The sequence below is a fragment of the Belonocnema kinseyi genome, chromosome 9 (assembly GCF_010883055.1).
Source record: "Belonocnema kinseyi isolate 2016_QV_RU_SX_M_011 chromosome 9, B_treatae_v1, whole genome shotgun sequence".
In the NCBI taxonomy this organism is placed as follows: Eukaryota; Metazoa; Arthropoda; class Insecta; order Hymenoptera; family Cynipidae; genus Belonocnema; species Belonocnema kinseyi.
The window spans coordinates 110,405,213-110,430,656 of NC_046665.1; the positions used below are offsets into that span (position 1 = coordinate 110,405,213).

General features: G+C 22.4%; 2 protein-coding genes across 4 annotated transcripts in view; one reads left to right on the forward strand and one right to left on the reverse strand.

The window, feature by feature from the left end:
* Nucleotides 1-17,889, reverse strand: LOC117179909 (mitochondrial mRNA pseudouridine synthase Trub2). Of its 3 annotated transcripts, none has more exons than XM_033372111.1 (5): nucleotides 17,855-17,889; nucleotides 16,414-16,588; nucleotides 10,953-11,361; nucleotides 7,531-7,667; nucleotides 1-381 (listed from the first exon to the last, which is right to left on the reverse strand). In XM_033372111.1, the coding sequence occupies exons 2-5, from the start codon at nucleotides 16,535-16,537 to the stop codon at nucleotides 65-67; spliced, it is 987 nt and encodes a 328-aa protein (XP_033228002.1). In that variant the 5' UTR covers nucleotides 16,538-16,588; nucleotides 17,855-17,889; the 3' UTR covers nucleotides 1-64. The 3 variants fall into 3 exon arrangements, with proteins under 3 accessions (XP_033228002.1, XP_033228000.1, XP_033228001.1); XM_033372109.1 differs by lacking the exon at nucleotides 17,855-17,889 and adding an exon at nucleotides 17,542-17,846; XM_033372110.1 differs by lacking the exon at nucleotides 17,855-17,889 and adding an exon at nucleotides 17,435-17,520.
* LOC117179908 (folylpolyglutamate synthase, mitochondrial-like) overlaps nucleotides 17,527-25,444 on the forward strand; it is a 14,790-nt gene continuing 6,872 nt past the window's right edge. The window contains exons 1-2 of the mRNA XM_033372108.1: nucleotides 17,527-17,638; nucleotides 23,249-23,364. Coding sequence (XP_033227999.1) covers nucleotides 17,564-17,638; nucleotides 23,249-23,364 — 191 coding nt within the window. The 5' untranslated portion in view covers nucleotides 17,527-17,563. The remainder of the gene's footprint in view (nucleotides 17,639-23,248; nucleotides 23,365-25,444) is intronic.

Consider the following 25,444-nt stretch of genomic DNA (forward strand, 5'->3'; position numbering starts at 1 on the left):
TTGTCTTTTCTGTATTGTATTTTTATTTCCAATTAAAAGTATTTACAATCTTACCAAATAAGGACTATTTTTGACTTTGTTCGAGTAAAGCTGGATTTTCTTCTTCAATCAAATCCAAATCTTCATCGTGTGGCGCAATTAAATTTGGATGTTCCTGTTCGAGTAAAAATGAATTTTTTCGCAATAATTCATCACAGGACTCAATACTTTCTAAAATACTTCGCAAGTTCCAACTTTTCGTGAGCAAAGCCTGCTCCACGTTGAATATTCCGTATTGGAAACAGTGGATTTGGGAACAAGTCGCTGTGCTCTTCATTTCCATACCGAGCTCGTGAATTATACTTTTCAAGTACATTTCGTTTTCATTTATGCAAACGATTTCTGAAAAAGAAAACGTTACTTTTTCCAATTCAATGCTCAAATTACCAGTTTTAGCGATTATTCTTCGTAAAGATCTCGGGAACTCATTTCAGAAATGGAAAATAGTGGCATAATAGTGCCATGAAAATGATTAAATATTAAATCGAGTGGATTAACTATTTTTTAAATCCGGGTGTCTACTCAAATCCTGGAAAAAAATTCCCTGAAAATTGCAGGGGTTTTTCGGGTACAATTTTTCATAGTTAAGGAACCATTCAAAATTTTTGCATTTTTTAAAACAATCGACTGGAAATATATATCAGGCCTCACAACCCGGTCCCCATATTCCTTATTTTAAAAAAAATAAAAATAAGGGCTGACACATAGTGAATTTATTTTTTGACCGGGTATTTTACAAAACTTTTAGAATACAAATTTTGTTCAACTGTGATTTCAACCGTTTTAAAATAGTTTCCTAAATATATATGTTAATTTAAAGAATTTTAAAATGCAGTTTTAAAGGTTAAAAGAATTAGAAGCTTTGAAATCGAAGATTTTTAAAATAAAAAACCAGGGTGGCCACCGGACCGAGAAACCGGGAATTTTACGAATTTTCAGAAAAAAATCTGCCCAAGTTCGATTTTAACAGTTTTTTAAATAATTAAAGTGCAGTTTTGAGGATTTAAACAATTACAAATTAAAAGCATTCGAAGTTGAAAATTTTTGATAAAAAATAGTTTTATTTTATCAACTGTAAATATGAGTAAATAAATTATTATCCGAACGTCTTGATAATAATTGAAATTATTTTTAACACAGAGTTTCAGATATTCCTTTATATTATTTTTTTATATTAAATTTAATAAATAAATTTATAATTATATTATTTCTATTAATTTTTTTAGCTATGAAAAAATGTAAACGTGCGTTTTACTATTTTCAACTTAAAAATAAATACATAATAATATAGTTATAATTAAAGGTTTTTATTAAATTTAAAATATTGTGAGTCTAAATTATTTAATTCTTATCCCATTTAATTGAAACCAAATATTTAAAAGAAAAAATTTGAAACTGAATTTTTTTACATAGAAAGCTTTGAACTTTTACATTTTCAAAGAACTTTTTAATCTTTTATTATTACAGTTTTAATTGTTCTATTCAAAGAGTGTTTAATTCAATAACTGAAATTGTTAAATTTTGACGTATAAATAACAATTGAATACGTATTATTTATAGATAAAATTTGAATATTTTTCAGAGATATGTAGAAGTTTTGAAAAAATTCGAAATTAATTAAAAACTTGAAATTATTTCAAATAATTTAAACAAAGTGTGTGAAAATTTTTTTCAGAACTTCTAAATATTTTCAAAATTAATCGAAGTTTTCCCACCACTTTTGAAAATCCATTAAATTAAATAAATTCCTTAAAATCTTCCATGTTCTTCTTTGATCGTTTTTTAAATCTCTTGAAATCTTAAACTTTTTGTTACAATAATTTTTCAAAGTGAAAAATCATTTTCAATTTTCCTAAGAATCTTAATAAAAAATTAATTTTTTTTGTAGTCTTTCACAATTTAAAAAAAATTCTAAATTTTTTGTTTGAATTATGCAAAAATTTTATTTTAAATTCTGCTGTCAGTATTTCAAATTCTTTCATGTTCTAAATTTAATTCGAATCTTTTTAAAACTTTAACTGTTATTGTTATTTATAAATTAAAATTTAATTTTTCTTAAATTTGCAGGATTTTCTAAAATTTATAGAAAAAATTCAAAAATGATTTTGAATTTGGAAAAATTTAAAATCACTTCTAGATTTTTCAAGATTTTGAAATTAAATTTTTAAAGCTTTTGAAGGATACCTAGACTAATTAAAATAAAAATAATTTAACTTCTAATTTAAGAACTGTTAAGTTAAAAAAAATATTTTTCAATTTTTAATATGTCTAGCTTGAAATTACTTAAAATAATATAATTTTGAAAATTTTTAAAGTTTATTGCTTGATTCTTTAATTTAGACTATTGAAAATGTCAACGTGGATTTATATTTTTGGAACTTAATCTTTTTACGTGAAAATTTTTGAGAACTTGAATACACAATTTTTGAATTGAAAACTTTTAAACTTCAATTTCAAAAGTTTAGAATTTGAAGGGTTCCACTTTAAATTCTTTATCTTTTTGCTGATTGTTTATTACTTTATATGGCAAAATGTTTGGAATAGAAAAAAATTCCTGGTCATTTTCCGATTTTTCCCTGGTTCGCAAACATTTTTCCCGGTCAATAAAATTTTAAAAATCGAACTATTCTAAACATTTTTTCATTTAAAGTAATAAAAAATAGACAACCATTTTAATTTTTTGAAATTGACGTTGAAAAGTTTTTCAATCCAAAAATTTGGTATGCTTAATTGAACAGTATTAAATGAATGGCAGATAAACTGCAAAATTCAAAATTTTAAAAATTCATAAATGATAAAAGTTCTTAAATAAGAAGTTAAATTATTTTAATTTTGAATAGTTTAAGCATCTTTGAAAAGCTTTAATATTTCATTTCAAAATCTTGAGAAATCTAGAAGTTGTTTACAATTTTTTAAAATTTTAAATTATTTTCGAAATTTTTTTCAGAACTTCTACATAACTTTCAAAATTAATTGAATTGGTCCGAAAACTTCTTTAAAATCCTGGGAATTAAAACAATTTCCTTCAAATTTGAATTTATAAATAACAATTGAACACTTATTATTTGTATAAAAAATTAGAATAATTTTAAGCGATTTTAAGAAGTTTTAAAAAGATTCAAAATTAATTTAGAACTTGAAATGATTTCAAATTTCAGATTTCAAACAAAAAATTTAGAAGCTTTATAAGAAAATTTGAAAGGCACCAAAAGAATAAAAACATTTTCTTAAGATTCCTAGGAAAATTGAAAATGATTTTTCATTTTCAAAAATTATTTTAACAGAATATTTAAAAAGACTTCCAGAATTGTCAAAAAAGAACCTTGAAGATTTTAAGGATTTAAAAAACAAATTTGCAAGATTTTCTACCAATTTTAGGAAAGATTCTATTCATTTTAAAATATGTTTAGAAATTCTGAAAAAATGTCCACACACTTTGTTTAAATTACTTGACATCATATTAAGTTGTAAATTAATTTCTAATCTTTTCAAAGCTTCTAAAAATCTCTTAAAATTAATCAAATTTGTTCTATAAATCATAAATGTTCAAGTATTATTTCTACATAAAAATTCAACAATTTCGTTTACAAATTAAACATATTTTAAATAGAGCAATACTAATTGTAACTTTTAAAGTTTAAAAGCTTTTCGAATTTTTATTAATTCAAAGCTATTTATATCAAACAATTAAAATTCAACTTGTTTACTTTTAAATATTTGACTTCAATTTTGCTCGTATTAAATTAATATTAAAATATTGCTAAATATTAAAAAATTATTCTTTTTCTTAATTAAAAAATTTCAAATTAAATTGTATAAAAAGTGAATTATTTAGACTGAAACATTATTTTTAATTTAATAAAAGCCATTAATTACGTATATTTCGAATTGAAACAGTAACAATTTGGAAATTCTTAAACTTGAACGAATTTAGAATCGTTTTATCAAATAAATTATTGTTTAGTTTTTAATACTTAAAGTATAGATCCATTAAAGAAAAATTTATTTATTTATTAAGTAAGACTTTAAGACTGCACTTTAAAATTCTTTAAATTAAAAATATAAGCTGAAAAATAAAAATCTAAAATGATGAATTTTTGAAATAAAAGATTTGTGAATAACGCATTGTAAACTGAATAATATTACAATTGAAAAAGATTTCAATTCTAATAATTAATTAAAAACTGTTGAAATCTAACTTGAACAGATTTTTCTTCTGAAAATTGGTAAAATTCTCGGTCAAGAAATAAATTTCCGGTTTTCCGGTCCAGCAACCACCTTGCATATTTTAGGATAAAGATTTTTCTAGAATTTCTAAAGATATGGAACTATTTTACAGGACATATGAAGTTTTGAATAATTTCAAAAGATTTCACGCTATTGTGTAATATTTCCGAGGATTTCAATAATTTAAAGGGATTTTAGAACTCTCAATGTATTTTAATACATTTTCCATGATTTCAGAAAATATCATCATAGAATATCACAGAATTTTATAATATTTTAGTGCATTAAAAAAAATTTATTCATGAGAAGTGAGGTATTTTCAACGCAACAATTGAATTTTTGAACTAAAAAAAGGTTATTTTTTAACCAAAAATGGTACAGTTAAGTTTTAACTTAAAAAAATATATTTTCCAGGAAAAAAACGGTTTTTAACCGAAAACTTAAATGTGTAAGCATATGGATGAATTTCCAGACAAAAACATTAATTTTTTAAAGAAAAGATTAATTTTCTACAAAAAAAAAAAACATTTTTTCAACAAAATACATCAATTTTTAACGAAATAGTTGAAGTTTGCAACCAAATAGTTGAATTTATTAACTAAAAATGGTCAGTTTTTAACCAAAAATAGTACAGTTAAATTTTAAATTGAAAACAAAAATTATTCTGCACCAAAATGAACTGTATTCAACAGAAAAGTTGAATTTTCAAGCAAAAACATTAATTTTCTACCAAAAAAGACCAGTTTTTCAAAGAAATGGTTGAAATTTGTAACCAAATAGTTGATTTTTTAATTTAAAAAGTCAGTTTACAATCAAAAATGGAATAGTTCAATTTTAAGTTGAGAAAAATGTATTTTCCATAAAAAAGAACTGTTTTTAACCACAAAAATAAATTTTCAAGCAAACAGATAATTTTTTTAACGAAAAAATTAATTCTCTACCGAAAAAGACAATTTTTTAAAACAAAATACATGAATCTTAAACGCAATAGTTAAAATTTTAATTGAAAAAGGTTAGTTTTAACCAAAAAAGGTACAGTTAAATTTGAATTAAAAAATATATATTTTTCACAAAAAAATAACTGTTTTTAACCAAAAAGATAAATTTGTAAGCATAAAGATGAATTTTCAGAGAAAAAGATTAATTTTCAAACGAAAAAATTAATTTTCTACCAAAAAATACAATTTTTTCAACAAATTACATGAATTTTAAACGTAATAGTTAAAATTGTTAACTAAAAAGGTCAGTTTTACATAAAAAAATAGTACAGTTAAATTTTGAGTTGAAAAAAATTATTTTTCACAAAAAAAGCACCGTTTTCAACCAAAAAGTTAAATTTTCACACAAAAAGATGAATTTCCAGACAAAAAGATTAATTTTCTAACAAAAATACCATTTTTTCATCAAAATACATGAATTTTTAACGAAATAGTTGAAACTTGAAACCAAATAGTTGAATTTTTTAACTAAAAAACGTCAGTTTTCATCCAAAAATGGTATAGTTAAATTTTAAGTTGAAAAAAATTTATTTTCCACAAAAAGAACTGTTTTTTAGAGAAAAGTTTAATCTTCAAGCAAAAGATTAATTTTGAAGCAAATAAATGAATTTTCAAACGAAAAGATTAATTTTCTACCAAAAAAAAAGAAAATTTAAAAAAAAATACATGAATTTTAAACGAAATAGTTGAAACTTTCAACCCAATAGTTGAAAGTTCAAACTAAAAAAGATCAGTTTTCAACAAAAAATGGTATAGTTAAATTTCAAGTTGAAAAAAAATTATTTTTCACAAACAAAAACACCGTTTTCAACCAAAAAGTTAAATTTTCACGCAAAAAGATGAAATTCTAAGCAAGAACATTAATTTTCTTTAATTTTCAACCAAAAAAGACAATTTGAAAAAAATACATGAATTTTTAACAAATTAGTTAAAATTTGATACCAAATACTTGAATTTTTAACTAAAAAAGATCAGTTTTCAACCAAAAATTTGACAGTTAAATTTGAAATTGAAAAGAAAAATTATTTTCCACAAAACAGAACTGTTTTTAACAGAAAAGTGGAATTTTTAAGAAAAACATTAATTTTCTACCAAAAAGGAACAGTTTTCTTTCAAAGAAATGGTTCAAATTTTTAACCAAATAGTTGAATTTTTAACAAAAAAAAGTCATTTTACAACAAAAAATGGAATATCTAAATTTTAGTTTAAAAAAATTTATTATCCACAAAAAAACTGTTTTTAATGAAAAATTTGAATTTTTAAGCAAAGAGATTAACTTTCTCCTAAAAAAGAGCCGTTTTTCAAGAAAATACATAAATTTTCAACGGAATAGAATAATTTAAAACTAAAAAAGGTCAGTTTTCAACCAAAAATGTTATACTTAAATTTTTAGTTTAAAAAATTATTCTAAAGCAGAATGATGAATTTTCACATAGAATGATGAATTTAATAAAAACAGATGAATTATTAACTATAAGAAGACATATTTTTAAACAAATAGTTGAACTTTGAACTCAAATGATAAATCTCTAACTGGAATAGTATAATTTTTAATAAAAGAGATGAATTTTCAACATCAAAAAAATTAATTCTCAAAAAAAATAGTTACATTTTTAAAGAAAGTGAAGAATTTTCTACCAAAATCGGAAATTTTTAACTGGGAGAATTGATCTTTAAAACAAAATACGAATTTTCAACCAAGGAAATTAATTTTGTAATAAAAATACGAAGTTTCAACCAATTCAATGAATTTTTAACCAGATAATTTAGTTTTCAACTAAAAAAATTATAATTTTTAACTGACAATAGAATTGAAAAATTCTTTTTTCAAACAAAAAGCGAAATTTAAAAAAATTTAAATTTTAAGCTGAAGAGATGAATTATCAAGTAACAAAATAATTTTTTTTAACGATCTAGTTCAATTTTCAACCAAGCACTTAAATTTTCAATCAAAAAGATTCTTTTACCAAAAATAGTAATATTTAACCAGGTAACTGAATTTTGAAATAAAAACAATCAATTTTCAAACTAAAATGGAACTGTTAAATTTTTAGTAACAAAAAAAAGTTCAAAATTTTCAACAAAATAGATGAATCTTTAACAGATAATATATTTTTTGAACAAATTTATGCAAATTTCAACCAATTAGTTGAATTTTTGACTAAAAAAGACGAGCTTTGGATAAAATAGTAAAAAAAATAGTTGCATTAGTGGGAAATTTAATAAAATATTAGCATTAGTTTTTTATATAACGTATAATAATTACCAATCGTGAATTCAGGAGATTGAAAATCGACACATTTGATTGAATACAGCATTGGAATTCTATTATCCAATGGTCTGATTAATCCTTTTACTGCTAATTCATAAGCAGCCTGACTTTGGATATCGATTCCGCAAACTCTGAAATTCAAAAGAATAATTTAAAAATTATCGATATTGCAAATAAGGTTAAAAAAAAGACGAGTTTTCATCCAAATGGTTGAGTTAAAAAAAATGGTAGAAAAAAACAGTTGAACTTTCATGAAAAAAGACTAATTTTTAACAAATTAGTTCAATTTTCCACCTGCAAAGATGAATTTTCAAACAAAAAACAAACTTAGTAGTTTAATTTTCAACCAGAAAAGTGGAATTTTCAAACAAAAAAGTTCATTTTCAACCAAAAAAGATGAATTTTTTAATCAAAAAAGTAAAATTTCAAATGGAAAATATAATAGTTGATAATCTCAGCCAAAAAAGATTTTAATTAAAAATAAAGTTATTTCAATTAAAAAATACAATGATTTGAAACAAAATACATGAATTTTCAGTTAAAACAATTAGTTTTCAACCAAACAGATGAATCTTCAATCCAAAAATTATGAATTCTCAAAAAAGGAGTTAATACTTCAACCAAAAAAGACTTCAATTTTAAAAAAACCTGTTATTCCTATCAAAGAATATGAATTTTCAAGAAAAAAAATTTACCAAAAGAGGTATTTTCAACCAAGAAAGATGAATTTTCAATCAAAAAATGATGAATTCTCACAAAGAAATATAATAACTCACCTTTTAGGTAAAAACAATTTTAATTTTAAATAAAAAACAGTTATTTCAACCAAACAATACAAATTTTTAACAATATACATGAATTTCAAGTGAAAAAATTAATTTTCAACATGATAAACGATTTTTTAAGAAAATTGTATAATTCTAAATCAAAAGAGACGAAAATTTAATCCAAAAAACGATTAATCCTTAAACCAAAAATAATAGTTGACATTTCGACCAAAAAATACTTCGATTTTAAATAAACAACAGTTCTTTGAGTAAAAAAATACGATTTTTTAACCAAAAAATTTACTTTTCAAGCTAAACAGGTAAATTGTTTTAGAAAACCATTGATCAAATTGTCGAATATTTAAACAAAAAAGATTAAATTTTAATTTAAAAAAAAATAGTTGATTTTTAAAGGAAAAGACGAATTTTTTAGAAGACAGTTGAATTTTCGCCAAAAAGTTCATTTTTAATCAAGAAAGATGAATTTTTAATCCAAAAAGAAAGAATTCTCATAAAGAAATATAACTGACTTTTCAGGTAACAAACATTTTAAATTTAAATAAAAAAACAGTTATTTCAAACATGAAACACGAATTTTTAACAATATACATGTATTTTAAGTAAAAAAATTAATTTTGAACAAAACAAAAAAAGAATTATTAATAAAATTGTAAATTATCAAATCAAAAAGTCGACCAAATTGTCGAATATTCATACAAAAAAGATTAAATTTTAACTAAAAAACCAAATATTTGATTTTTAAAGCAAAATTTTGTAGAAGACAGTTGAATTTTTACCAAAAAATTTCATTTTAAACCAAGAATTCTGGATTTTTAACCAAATAGTCGAACTAACACCAAAGGAAATGAATTGTCAACAAAATAATTGATTTTTCAAAAAAATAATTAAATTTTTAACCAAATATTAGAATTTTTAAAGAGTACAATAACAACTGTTTAAAAATTTTTTAATCCAAAAAAGACGATTTAAAAAAAAGAAAAGTTAATAAAAAAAAGCTAAAATTTTAAGGCAAAAGGAAGAATGTTTTCATCAAAAGAACGAATTTTCAAGACAAAAATGTAATTTTCGACTAAAAACGATGAATTTTTAACGAAATAGTTGATTTTTTTACAGAATAATTACATTTTCAAGAAAGTAGTTCAATTTTTAATTAAATAGTCCAATTTCCAACCTACAAAGGTCAGATTTCAACCAAATGGTCAAATTTTTATTGTACAATAACATTATTTTTGCACTTTTCACGCTAAAAAGACGATTTTTTAAAAAATAGAGTTAATTTTTAATCCTAACACTTGAATTCTTATATAAAATTAATTTGCACCTAAGAAAATGTACTTTTCTATCAAAAAAGCTAAATTTCTAAGACAAAAGCAAGAATTATTTATCAAAAGAATGATTTTTCAGGAAAACAATTGAATTTTCGACCAAAAACGATGATTTTTTAACAAAATAGTTCATTTTTTTTACAGAATAACTAAATTTTCAAGAAAATAGTTGAATTTTTAATCAAATATCCTCATTTTCAACCAACAAAGATGAGATTTCAACCAAAAGGTGGAAATTTTATAGTTCACTCACATTATTTTTGCACTTTTGAAACCAAAAGATGATTTTTTTTAAAAGAGTTAATTTTTAACCCTAACACTTGAATTCTTATAAAAGAATTAATTTGTAACTAAGAAAAAATACTTTTCTACCAAAAAAGCTAAATTTTTAAAGCAGAAAGAAGAATTTTATATCAAATAAACAGTTGAATTTTCGATCAAAAAACGATGCATTTTTAACGAAATTGTTGATTTTTTTACAGAATCATTACATTCAAAAAAATTAATTTGTAACTAAGAAAAATTAATTATCTACCAAATAAGCTAAATTTTGAAGGACAAAGAAAGAATTTATTTATAAAAAAAAACGAATTTTTAAGGAAAAAAAAACCAAATCGACGATTCTTGAAACAAAAAATATTAAACTTTAACCGAAAACCAAATAGTTGATTTTTAAAGCAAAGAACAAGTGTTTTGTAGGAGACACTTAAATTTTCAACAGAATAGTTAATATTCTAACCAAACAGAATGTTCAATAAAATCGTAGAATTTGTAACAAAAAAGATGTATTATTATTATTATACATTATTTTTATTTTATAGATTATTTTATTATTATATCGAACATAAATAATTACCCAACAGCCAAAAATTAAATAAAAAATTAGAAATTTTCTTGCATTTAACCCAAAATAATTAGAAAGTGAGACATTTTCTTGAAAATAGGTAAAAAAGAGAAATTATGCAATAAAAAAGCAGAAAAGATGGAAATAGTAGAAAAAGTGTGAAGTTTCTAAATGAATTATTGTACTTCAAAAATCTATTTTAGATTTTTGTATGCCAAAGTAAAATAATCTTTCAACAGTGGCAATTAAAATATTTTTGTTTTGTACAAAAATGGGTTCGAGAGAATTTTAAATTCCGCCAAAAATCCAGGGGAAATTTTGACATCAAAAGGATCATTATTTAGGCAAGCTATTTCAGAAGATAAAATAAATCCTCGTTTGGACCACCGTAATCATTAATACATAAAAAAAAAGAAATTAAAAAATAAAATAAATTGTTATTAATTAATAGAAACATACTCAAACATTTTTTTCTGATGAGAAGATTGCATTGCAGCGCAAACTCTGTCGATGTGAGTTCTTCTTAAAAATTGGTAAGTCGATTTTTCGATTATTTTCCCGGTTATAAAATGAGTATCAGTTGCTTTTCCCAGAATTCCTTTTACTCTGTAAAATCTCGTTGGGGCAGCACGTTTTATTTTGTGGATTAGTTTACACCCGTCGTTGACTCCACAAACGACAACTCCAGTGGTGTCTTGGTACAAGTGATTTGCCCAATTTATTTTAAAATCTTGTGGTTGATATCGAGGCCCAACCACGAGAACATTATCTGCGAAACTTGGTCGTACTGAGACTCTTAATTTTTTGTTGGTTTCGCCCTCGATTAAAACGTAGGGATCTGGCGGTCGAACTTTCAATGCATTTAAATCTAGAAATTCGGAAAAAAATTATAAACGAAAATTCCGCCCTTCTCCTAAAATCTTTAGAATCTTTTAGAATATACTTATACCAAAATATTTAAAATCCTTTGAAATCACTTCAAATTTGAAATATATATCAAAAATTGCTCGACATCCTTTAAAATATCTTCAGATGTTTTAAATTTTTTGAAATCTCCTTGGAACGTTTTAAAATATTTAAAATATTTTAAAATTCTTTGAAACATTTGAAAATTCCTTGGAATTTTTTTAAACGTCCTAAACACTTAAAAATATTTTGAAATCCTTTCAAATTATTGAAATCTAACAAAAATGTGTTTAAATCTTTCAATATACCCCAAAATATTTAAAATATATAAAAAATTCCTTGGCATCTTTTAAAATACCCTCGCATATTTTAAATCCTTTAAGATCTCCTTAGAACACGATTTTAAATATTTCAAATATTTTCAAAATCCTTTGAAACTTTTTAATTAGAATTCTTAAAAATACCACAAAAACTTTAAAATCCTTTGAAATTTTTTAAAATGTCCCAAAAATCTTTTAGAATACTTTTAAATTCCTGAAATTTATAAAAAAAATTCCTGAAATATTTTCAAGTTGTGTTGTTTTAAATTAAATTTTTTTTCTAAAAAAAGATCTTCGCTCCGCTGCGAATCGAAACATTATTTTGCTGGGTGTTACAATTCAAATTTTTCAAGGAATCTGTATTATCATCAGAGAACAGCATAAATTCTTCATGTCTTTTCAGACTAGATGGAGTTATAAATTAAAAATTTTCTTTTTAAATTAAGTTTTTACTAAAAAGAAAAGGATAGAAGTAGAAGATCTTTTTTTCAGAAAAGAATTAATATAAAACAAAAATCTTTAAAATCACTTCACGTTATTGATATCTATCAGAAATTACATAAAATATTTTAAAATACCCTCGGGTATTTTCAATCCCTTGAAATCCCTTGAAATTATTGTAATCTATTAACATCTAATTGTAGCGTTTTAAAATATTTAAAATATTTAAAAATCCTTTGAAACTTTTCAAACCTTGGAAAAGTCCTTGGAATTTTTTTAAACGTCCTAAAATGTTAAAAAATATTTTGGAACCCTCTTAAATTTATTGAAAACTATCAAAATTCCTTGAAATCTTTTAGAGTACCCTCGGATATTTGTAATCATTTGAAATCCCTTGAAATTATTAAAATATATTAAAATCTCCTTGGAATATTTTTATATATTTCAATTATTTTAAAATAATTCGAAACCCTTTGATACTTTTCAAAACTTTTGAAAATTCCTTGGACTTTCTTTAAATGCCCTAAACACTTAAAAATATTTTGAAATTCCTTCAAATGATTGAAATCTATCAAAAAAGTTTTGGAATCTTTTAAAATGCCCCAAAATATTTAAAATCCTTTGAAATATCCTTGGAACGCGATTTAAAATATTTCATATATTTTGAAAATTTTCAAAATCTTTTGAAACTTTTTAATTAGAATTCTTAAAAACACCACGAAACCTTTAAAATCCATTGAAATCTTTTAAAATGTCCCAAAAAATTTCAAAACCTTTACAAATCACTTCACACTATTGAAAATTATCAGAAATTCCTTGAAATATTTTAAAATACCTTCAGATTTTTTTTAATGTATTAAAAACTCCTTGTAATATTTTTAAATATTTTAAATAGTTTGAAAATATTTTAAAATTATTGAAATATATCAGAAATTCCTTGAAATAATTAAATTACCCTCAGGTATTTTAAATCCTTTGAAATCCCTTGAAATTATTTAAATCTATTAAGAACTACATGGAACATTTTTAAATATTTCAAATAGTTTGAAAATATTAAAAAATCATTCGAAACTTTTCAAAACTTTTGAAAACTCCTGGGAATTTCTTTAAACGTCCTAAACCCTTTAAAATCTGTTGAAATCCATTCAAATTATTTAAATCTATCAAAAATGTTTTGGAATCTTTTAAAATATCCCAAAATATTTAAAATCCTTTGAAATCACTTCAAATTTTAAAAGTATATAAAAAATTCCTTGACATCTTTTAAAATACCCTCAGATATTTTAAATCCTTTGAAATATCCTTGGAACACGATTTAAAATATTTCAAATATTTTGAAAATTTTCAAAATCTTTTGAAACTTTTTAATTAGAATTCTTAAAAACACCACGAAACCTTTAAAAAATTTTCAAAACCTTTACAAATCACTTCACATTATTGAAAATTATCAGAAATTTCTTGAAATATTTTAAAATACCTTCAGCTTTTTTAAAATGTATTAAAAACTCCTTGAAATATTTTTAAATATTTTAAATAGTTTGAAAATATTTTTAAATTATTGAAAATTATTAAAATATATAAATCCTTTGAAATCCCTTGACATTATTTAAATCTATTAAGAACTACATGGAACATTTTTAAATATTTCAAATAGTTTGAAAATATTTAAAAATCATTCGAAACTTTTCAAAACTTTTGAAAACTCCTGGGAATTTCTTTAAACGTCCTAAACCCTTTAAAATCTGTTGAAATCCATTCAAATTATTTAAATCTATCAAAAATGTTTTGGAATCTTTTAAAATATCCCAAAATATTAAAAATCCTTTGAAATCACTTCAAATTTTTAAAAGTATGTAAAAAATTCCTTGAAATCCTTTAAAATATCTTCAGATGTTTTAAATCTTTTGAAATCTCCTTGGAACGTTTTAAAATATTTAAAATATTTTTAAATTCTTTGAATCTTTTGAAAACTCCTTGGAATTTTTTTAAACGTCCTAAAATTTTTAAAATTTTTTGGAATCCTTTTAAAGTTACTGAAAAATATCGAAAATTCCTTAAAATCTTTTAAAGTACCGTCGGATACTTTAAATCCTTTCGAATTCCTTGAAATTATTAAAGTATATTAAAATCTCCTTGGAATATTTTGATATCTTTTAAAATACCCTCACATATTTTAAATCCTTTGAAATCTCCTCAGAACACGATTTAAAATATTTCAAATATTTTCAAAATTTTCAATATCCTTTAAACATTTTAATTAGAATTCTTAAAAATATCACAAAAACTTGAAAAGCCTTTGAAATCTTTGAAAATGTCCCAAAAACTTTCAAATCCTTTACAAACTTTTAAAATCTCTTAAATCTTTTTATTTGGAATTCTTAAAAATATCACCAAAATTTTAAAATCACTTCACATTATTGAAATCTATCAGAAATTTCTTGAAATATTTTAAAATACCCTCAGGTATTTTAAATCCTTTAAAATCCCTTGAAATTATTGAAATATATTAAAAACTCCTTAGAATATTTTTAAATATTTCAAATATTCTGAAATAATTCGAAGTCCTTTGAAACTTTTCAAAACTTTTGAAAACTCCTTGGAATTTCTTTAAACGTCTTAACCCTTTAATATTTAAATCTATCAAAAATGTTTTGGAATCTTTTAAAATATTCCAAAATATTTAAAATCCTTTGAAATCACTTCAAATTTTAAAAATATATAAAAAATTCCATGACATCTTTTAAAATACCCTCAGATATTTTAAATCTTTTGGAATCTCCTTGGAACAAGATTTAAAATATTTCAAATATTTTGAAACTTTTTGAAACTTTTGAAAAAAAGTCCTCGAAATTTCTTTAAGCGTCCTAAAATCTTTTAAATCTTTTGAAATCCTTTCAAATTATTGAAATCTAAGAAAAATGTGTTTGAATCTTTTAAAATGCCCCCAAATATTTAAAATCCTTTGAAATCATTAATGATTAAGATATATAAAAAATTCCTTGATATCTTTTTAAATACCCCCATATATTTAAAATCCTTTGAAACCCCTTGAAATTATTGAAATCTATTAAAATCTCCTTGAAACGTTTTAAAATATTTTAAAATTCTTTGAAATTTTTCAAAACTTTTGAAAAATCTTAAAATTTGCCAAGCTTCTGAAAAAAAAAATTAAAAACAAAAAGATTCCCACTCTCAGTTTGAAAAAAATTTATAAACCAAAAATTCCTCCCTTACAACTTATTAGAAAAGTTAAAAACAAAAAATCTCCCAAAATTTAGAAAAAAAATCAAGAGCCAATATTTACTTCCTTCCAACTCGAAAATAATGTTAAAAACCAAACAAATTCTTGCATCCGAATTGGAAAAAAAAATTTTTTAACCAGAATTCCTCCCTTAAAACTCAATATAAATGTTAAAAACATAAAATTTGCTCTCCCAATTAACAAAAAACTATAAACAAAAACGTTTTCCTTTCCAAATCAATAAAAATAAATAAATAAAAATGTCTCTTTCATTTAAGAAAAAAGTTATTAATCTAAATTTCCTTTCAGCTAGCTCCATAAAAATGGAAAGATTTTCAATAATTAATCAATATAAAAATATATAATATAGAATAATAATATAACATAAAACTATTAGAAATATTAACAATTTTAACAATAAATTTTAATAATAATCAAATAAATATTAATTTAGCATATTAACAATTTTATGATCTCACTTTGCTTTGAACAATTTATTTATTATATACTTTAATTATTGTAAAAATTATCTTTAGTTAATTTATTGCGTATTTTATAATTTTGTTTTCTTAAAAAAAATCTTCAAAACTGTAATTCAAATCTCTTAATCTCAAACATGAACGATTAGAAATTCCCATTCAAAAATATAAGTTTTTCAAACTAAAACGCTCAGAATTGCAAAAAAAAAAAACATTCTGTCAGCACCATAAAAAAAAAGGATTTCAATAAGTAATTGTTCCAGCCTTTAAAATTATATTAAAAATCTTTCAAATTAAAAATGAACGATTAGAAATTAGGATTGTAAATTAAATTAGAATTTGTAGGATCAGAATATTATAATATAAAATTAAATAATATAAAACAATATTAGCTTCAGAATTACGCAGTAAAAAATATTTTGCCACCCATTTACTGAATTAAAACGATCATTAAACTTTATCTTTATTGAAATCAAATAAGAATAACTTAAAACATACAATCGGTCTGTTTAGAAATCAAAACAAAAACTAACCTCTACACAAATTCCGGCTAATTGTTTCCCGCGTAACCATCAGTGGAACTCTTGCAGGTTTATAAATAATAAAAACTCCGTTCAGCATTTTCCACACCGCCCTCGCATCATTTGTATATGACATTTTTATGGTTTATATCAGTTTTTTATAACTTTTCAAACAGTCCTACATAACCTGTTAATTTTTCAAATTAGGATTTATATTTATTAAAACTACTAGTTGTCACGAATAATCCGAAATTTGTTTTCGAGTGGCTTTAATCATTCGGACTAAATTGTTAAGACATATTTTTAACTGACACAATCACATTATTCGGTATTCTACCACGTGAAACTGTTAAAATCTGGTCAAAACACGTCTAGCACGGAACCTATGGTTCTGCGCATGCGTTGTACCTATAGTCTTATTAGCCCTTAATCGCGCACTCATTTCAAAATATTGAATATGAAAATTGTTAAATTATTTTTTAGGAGTGAAGTAAAATAATTGTTTACTTTTTATTTCAAACTATATTTTGTAACAAAAATCAATATTATCTTAAACTTTATCATGTTTATTGGCAATAAAGTATTGATTTTTTATGTAACAATTGTGAAAAATCGTGTGATCAAAAGCCAATGGGGTTGTCGGTGCGACGCATACGCAGTCAGAATATTCATCACGTGTTTTTGCACAAATATTTTTTACCCTTTTCCCGCTCTTTCACAAAAAAGTGAAACCAATCATAAAACTGAAATTAAAACTGCGATTGTGATCTCCCAAAGATTTTTCCCTTTTAATCTTGCTTTCGTTAAAATTAAAATGTATCCAACAAACCTAAAGTTGGCGTAACTGACCTTAAATTGAGAAAGCGGAATGCAATTATTTTCGCGATTTTAAATATTTTTTATCTTGTGTATTTATCTTAAAAGATGTGTTTTGAATCGAAGTTATCATCAAATGTTATTGAAAATTCAGTCGCTATCGGGCGATTTAAAAATAAACGAAATAAACCGATAAAAGTGTTGTGATTAACATAACCTGCAAAACTGACATGCCCGCAGTAGCTTTCAGTTTTATACACTTTATCTTTGAATATGCATTGAACTTTTAACTCCTGAAGATAAAAATGTAATTCTCGTTATTACTTTACGTCACAAATCCATTAAGATGATCTTGTTAGTTAAGAGAATGACTCAGAATCCGTTGGTAGTTCGCGCGATGTCTTCATCCGAGAGTTACGAGGTAAATATTTATATAATTATAAACAATTAATTTGATCTACAAAGAAACACTATTTGCTCGTCAATTTATCTAAGCATTTAAGTCCCTAGTGTAATTTTAATGTTTATTTATGATTTTTATCTAAAAAAAATGAGACGTAGAAAATTGTTTAATTAGCTTTGATAAGCAATCAAGTTATACAACTCATTTTCTGATGCTGAGTACACGGTTTAGTACATTTTTAGAAACACTATTTCTCTTCATAAAAGTTTAAATTCTCCAAAAAAATTTTTACACGTTTTTGCCACTCTTTTAAGGGTGTCTAAATTTTCTGGAAAACCTAGACGTGTCAGAGAATTCTCGTAAAAAAACCCTAGAAATGTCAGGGACTTTTTTTGTTAAAGTCTGGTATTTTTTTTTAAATTGATATATTTTTTTAATTACAATACAAAATTGAATAACATTGATTCTTAATTCGTAAAATTAGCTTTATAATACTGTATTTACCTATTTTATTGAAAATTCGTTTTTTTTTTGTTAAAAATTTATTTTGTTTTTAACTTAAAATTTAATTATTTGATTTTTGGATGAAAATTAAATTACTGGGTTAAAAGTTAAACTTTTTTATTATTATTATTAATTAATTATTATTTAATTATATTGGTTCAATTTCGATGATTTTAAATTAAAATTTATTTCTTTAGTTAGAAATTTGACGATTTTGTTGGTAATTCGTCTTTTGTCTGGTCCAAAATTAATTTTTTTACTGAAAATTTAACTATTCCTGGTTACTATGGTTACCATTCCTGGATTAAAGATTTATGATTTTAAATGAAAATTCATCTCGTAAGTTAAAAATTTAACTTTAAATTTAAAAAAAAAACTTAAATTCATCTCGGTAGTTCAAAATTCGTTGTTTTGTTGTTGTTGAAAAGTAAATTTTTTACTGAAAAATTAACTTCCAAATTATATTTTTCTATTGACAATTTAACTAATAAATTTTTAGTAAAAATTCGCCTTTTTGTCGAAAATTAATCTTGTTTGTTTTTCATTTGAAAAATAACTTTTCAACTTCCGTTTAAAATTAATTTTTTTAATTGAGATTTCACTATTAAATTTTTAGTAGCAAATTCCTCTTTTTTGATCGAAAATTAATGCCCTTTGTTGAAAATTGGTCTCATTGGTTTAAAATTAAACTATTCAAAGAATGGATTCATAATTAGAATTAAAAAATTCAAAACAAAACCAAAACTTTTGGAAGAATTTAATTATTATTTTGAGAATTCATCTTTCGTTGAAAAATTAATTTTTTTTATTTTGACAACGTAACTATGGAATTAATATTTGAAAATTTATATTATTCAGTTGAACATTCCTCTTATTTTTTTAGAAAATTAATCTTCTTGTCTGTAAATTCCTCTTTTTGGTTCAAAATCAAATATTCTAATTAAAGAAATATCATTTTAGTTAAAAATTCATCATTTTGTTCGAAATTCTACTACTTCAGTTAAAGATTAATCAATTTATTTAGGAATTCATCAGTTCTCTTTAAAATTAATTTTTTTTAAACTAAAAATTTACTTAACCCAGTTGAATATTCCATAATTTTAGTTGAAAATTAGTCTCATTGGTTGAAAATTTTTTTTTATAACTGAAAATTTAAATATTTCTTACTTAACTTTTAATAATTTATTTATTATATAGTTTAATTATTATTTTAAAAATTATCTTTAGTTATTTCAATATGTATTTTATAATTTTTTGTTCTTAAAAAAAATTTTCCAAACTTTAATTCAAATCTTTTAATCTAAAAAATGGACGATTAGAAATTCCCATTCAAAAATATAAGTTTCTCAAACTAAATTGCTCAAAATTGCACAGGAAAAATCCATTCACTAACTAAAAATGAATTAAAATTTTAATGGTTAGGAAAAAAACAAACTTCAACGCAAATTCCGGAAAATTGTTCAGAATTCAGAAAAAGGTAAAAATAAAAATTTTCTTTCTGTCAGCACAATAAAAAAAGTAGAATTTTCAATTAGTAATTGTTCCAGCCTTTAAAATTATATTTAAAATCTTTCAAATTAAAAAATGAACGATTAGAAATTAAGATTGAAAAATAAACATTTGATAGAATTTTAGAATTATAATATTATTGTCGTCAAATTACCAAACGAATTATAATTTCTTTTTTTAAATATTTATTTTATAAACATCTGTCAAATTGAAGATTTTAACCATTAAATATTAAAAATAATTATAATGAAATCAATTAAAAAAGAATAATTCGTTTGGTACTTTGCCGACAATTATAATATAAAATTAAATAATATAAAAAATAAAAGTAAAAATAAAATGACATAAAAATAAAAAATTAAATAAAATTTACTAAAGCCAGTTGAATATTCCAGAATTTTAGTTAAAAATTTATTTCGGTCGTTTAAATTAAATTTTTTTATCTGAAAATTTAACTATCTCACTTGAATATTCCATTATTTTAGTTGAAAATTAGTCTCATTGCTTGAAAATATTTTTTTTTTATAACTACAAATTTAAATATATCACTTTTTGTTGAAAATTTATCTTATTTTAGTTAAAAATTGATGTATTTTGGTAAAAATTCTTCTTTTTTGGTGTAAAATTAATCATTTTTGTTCAAGATTCATCTTTTTTATTTCAAATCGTCAATCTTCCAGCATGTTGTTGAAAATTGATTTTTTTGTGAAAATGAATTTTTCAACAACAAATTTAACTATTCCAATTTTTTTTTAAATTTTACCTTTTTAAGTTAAAAATTCAAGTGTTCAATTGTAGAGAAATTTTTTTTAGTTAAAAATTCAACTATTTCGTTGAAAATTCATGTATTTGTTAGAAAATCGTCTTACTGGTAAACAATTAATCTTCTTGTTTTGAGAATTCATCTTTTTGTTTTAAAATTCAACTATTCCAGTAAATTATTTTAGGTATAAGTATTCATTAAGTTTGGTTTAAAATTAATTTTTTGGTTAAACTGAAAATTTACTTAACCCAGTTGAATATTCCACAATTTTAGTTGAAAATTTATCTTTTCCGTTGAAATTAAATTTCTTTCAACTAAAAATTTAAGTAACCCAGTTGAATATTCCATTATTTTAGTTGAAAATTAGTCTCTTTGCTAAAAAATAATTTTTATTATAACTGCAAATTTTGAATATTTCATTTTTTGTTAAAAATTATCTTATTTTGTTTGAAAATTGATGTATTTTGGTAAAAATTCTTCTTTTTTGGTCGAAAATTATTCGTTTTTGTGCAAGATTATCTTTTTTATATAAATTGTCAATCTTCGAGTACAAGATTCATCGTTTTGGTTGAAAATCCTTTACTTTTTTGGAAAATTAAACTATTTTGTGGAAATTTCTTGTTTTTAAAATTTATTTTTCGACAAAAAATTAAACTTTTCCATTTTTTGTTGAAATTGTATCTTTTTTAGTTAAAAATTCAAGTGTTCAATTGAAAAGAAATTTTTTTTAGTTAAAAATTCAACTATTTCGTTGAAAATTCATGTATTTTGTAGAAAATCGTCTTTCTGTTAAACAATTAATCTTCTTGTTTTGAAAATTCATCTTTTTTTGGTTTAAACCTATTTTTTTTTTCAACTGAAAATCTATTTAACCCATTTGAATATTCTACAGTTTTAGTTGAAAATTTATGGTTGCCGTTTAAATGTAATGTTTTTAACTGAAAATATAACTAACCCAGTTGAATATTCTATAATTTTAGTTGAAAATTACCCTCTCTGTTTAAAAATAACTTTTTTTGACTCAAAATTTAAATACTCCATTTTTGGTTGAAAATTTATTTTATATAACTTAAAAATTGATATATTTTGGAAAAAATTCTTTTTTGTTCGAGAATTAATCCTTTTTGTTAATGATACGTCTTTTGGGTTTAAAGTGTAAATCTTTCAGTAGAATATTCATATTTTTGGTTGAAAATTCCTTACTTTCTTGGAAAATTAAACTATTTTGTTGAAAAATCGTTTTTTCTTGTTAAAAATTAATTTTTCAACTAGAAATTTAACTTATTCATTCTTTGTTGGAGCTGTATCTTTTTTAGTTAAAAATGCAACTTTTCAATTGAAAATAGATATTTTTTTAGTTGAAAATTCAACTATTTCGGAGAAAATTAATGAAAATTAATAAAATAGATGGATTCAACTATTTAGTAACTTTTTTATTAGAAAATTCAATTATTTGATTAAAAATTAACTTTATTGTTGAAAATTAATATTTTTGGGTCTAAAATTAAAATTTTTCGTTGAAAATTGGTCTTTTTGGTTTGAAAAGTAATCTCTTTTGATTGAAATTTCGTGTTTTTTGTAAAGAAAGTCTACTATAATATTTTTCGCGCAGAATTCATCCTTTTGGATAACAATGTTCGTATATGTATCGAAATTTAATTATTTTCTTAAAAATTTGACAGGTTTGTTAAAAAATCACGCTCTTTTGTTGAAAGTTCAACTGTTTTGTTGAAATTTGTTCTTTTTTGGCTAAAAATTGCAAATGTTTGTTTTCAAATTAATCTTTATTGGTTGAGGGATTTACTTATTTTATTGAAGATACGCCCGTTTTGGTTGAAAATTTATCTCTTCCATTAAAATTTAATTTTTTCAACTAAAAATATAGCCAAACCAGTTGAATATTCCATAATTTAAGTTACAAATTAGTCTTTTTGGTTGAAAATAATTTTTTTCTAAACTGCAAATTCAAATATTTCCTTTTTAGTTGAAAATTTATCTTATTTGACTAAAAAATTAATATATTTTGGTAAAAATTCCTTTTTGTTCGAAAATTAATCCTTTTTGTTGATGATACATCTTTTGGGTTTGAAGTGTAACTCTTCCAGTAGAATATTCATATTTTTGGTTGAAAATTCCTTACTTTATTGGAAAATTAAACTATTTTGTTGAAAATTTATTTGTTCTTTTTGTTTGTTAAAAATGAATTTTCCAACTACAAATTTAAATTTTCCATTTTTTGTTGGAGTTGTATCTTTTTTAGTTAAAAATGCAACTATTCAATTAAAAATAGATCTTTTTCAGTTGGAAATTCAACTATTTGGATGAAAATTAATATATTGCGCTTGAAAATTCATTTATAGTTTAATAAAGTTACTTTCTTAACTGAAAAAAACAGTTATTTAAATTTTTATATGAATATCACAATTTTGACACATTTATATACTTACAAGGGGTGAAAAAAATTTATTAAAAGTTCAATCGCGAAATTTGATACATATCCCTAGTCGATTGTTTAAAAAATGCGATATTTTTCAATGGTTCCGTACTTTGAAAAATTTTACCCAGAAAAATATCTTGAGATACCTAGAGAAAACCTAGAATTTCCAGGGAATTTTTTAAAGGTAACTTGTTTTCCGAATTTTTTTTCTTTAGTTTTAAAATGCAGCAACAACTTTTTAACTTTATAAATTGATCAATTATTGAATGAATAAATTTATTAATTAATCCAATCAATTAGTTAATTCATCATCGCCTCGGAATTTCAATTTTCCAGCTTCGAATTTCCAGAATTGCATTTTTTGCATTATTTGCTTAGGTGCTTAATATTTTATTAATTTATTTGAAACCACTAGGAGGCAGTGAGAACTTTAAACAAACTGCAAAGCAATGCTGCTTATATTCGTGCTGTGAGAAAACATAATGTCTCGACAAACACTGGTCTTGAAGATACTAAAAAGTATCTTCTGAGGTGAGAAAATTTTCTTTTTATCTTTTCCTTGTAAATTTTCTTTTTTCTTTTCAAATTGGTTCTTATTCTACAAAGATTCAAGAGGCCATTTTAATTATTTCTAGCACAGCAAAGCCTGGAATATTATAAATCCTCTGAATTTGCATTAAAATTTAACTTCAATATTTATTTAAACTATTATTCTTTAGTCTTTGAAAAATCAAAATCCCTATTTATTTGTAGGCTTCAAAGTCTTACCCCTATTCTCCTCTTTTTCTCGTTTTTCAATTTAAATGTGAACTGAATTTAGTGAATCTGATAAGAAAATCGTTTTTTGGTTAAAAGTTAATTTTTATTGGTTAAACGGTCTACTATTGAATTGTTGAATTAAACTATTTTTTATTTAAAATACAAATTTCTGTGTGTAGAAATATCAAATATTACTTTTTTTGTGTTGTGTAGAAATATGCAATATGACATTTTTTGATAAAAATTCATATATTTCATTTGAAAATTTAACTTTTTTGTTGACAATTCTTCTTTTTAGATTAATTCAACTATTTGTGATTTAAAATACAAATTTTTGCCTATAGAAATAGGAAATATGACATTTTTGGTTAAAAATGCATATTTTTCATTTGAAAATTTAACTTTTTTTTTGACAATTCGTCTTCTTAGTTGAATTAAACTATTTTTTTATTTAAAATACAAATTTCTGTGTGTAGAAATATCAAATATTACTTTTTTTTGTTGCTGTGTGGAAATATGCAGTATGAAATTTCGAATTGAATTTAACTATTTTTTATTTAAAATACAAATTTTTGTGTCTAGAAATATCAAATATTACTTCTTTTTGTTGAAAATTCAACTTTTTCTTTGAAAGTTCATATTTTTAGTTGAATTCGGCTACTTTTTATTTAAAATACACATTTTGTTGTGTAGAAATATCAAATATGACATTTTTTGATAAAAATTCATATATTTCATTTGAAAATTTAACTTTTTTGTCGCCAATTCTTCTTTTTAGATTAATTCAACTATTTGTGATTTAAAATACAAATTTTTGTCTATAGAAATAGGAAATATGACATTTTTGGTTAAAAATGCATATTTTTCATTTGAAAATTTAACTTTTTTTGTTGACAATTCGTCTTCTTAGTTGAATTAAACTATTTTTTATTTAAAATACAAATTTCTGTGTGTAGAAATATCAAATATTACTTTTTTTGTTGTTATGTAGAAATATGCAATATGACATTTTTGGATAAAAATTCATATATTTCATTTGAAAATTTAACTTTTTTGTTGACAATTCTTCTTATTAGATGAATTAAACTATTTGTGATTTAAAATATAAATTTTTGTGCATAGAAATATCAAATGCTACATTTTTGGATTATCGTTGAGAATTCATCTTCTTGGTTGAAATTTTTTTTAATTTACTTTAAAAAAGTTTTTAAATACAAGTTTTTGGGCGTAGCAATATCAAAGATCACATCTTTTGATGAAAATTCATATTTTTCGTTGAAAATTAATATTTTTCGTTTGAAAGTTCAACTTTTTTTGTTGAAAATTCGAATTTTTGTTGTTGAGTTAAACTATTTTTTATTTGAAATACAAATTTTGTTGTGTAGAAATATGCAATATTACATTTTTTGATAAAAATTCATATATTTCATTTGAAAATTTAACTTTTATGTTGACAATTCTTCTTTTTAGATGAATTCAACTATTTGTGATTTAAAATACAAATTTTTGTTGTGTAGAAATATAAAATATTACATTTTTTGATAAAAATACATATTTTTAATTTGTAAATTCAACTTTTTCGTTGACAATTCGTGTTTTTAGTTGAATTAAACTATTTTTTATTTAAAATACAAATTTTGTTATGTAGAAATATCAAATATTACATTTTTTGATAAAAATTCATATTTTTCATTTGGAAATTTAACTGTTTTGTGGACAATTCCTCTTTTGAATTGAATTCATTTTTTTATATTTAAAATACAAATTTTTGTGCCTAGAAATATCAAATATTACTTTTTTTTGAAAATTCACATTTTTCGTTTAAAAATTCAACTTTTTGTTGAAAATTCGT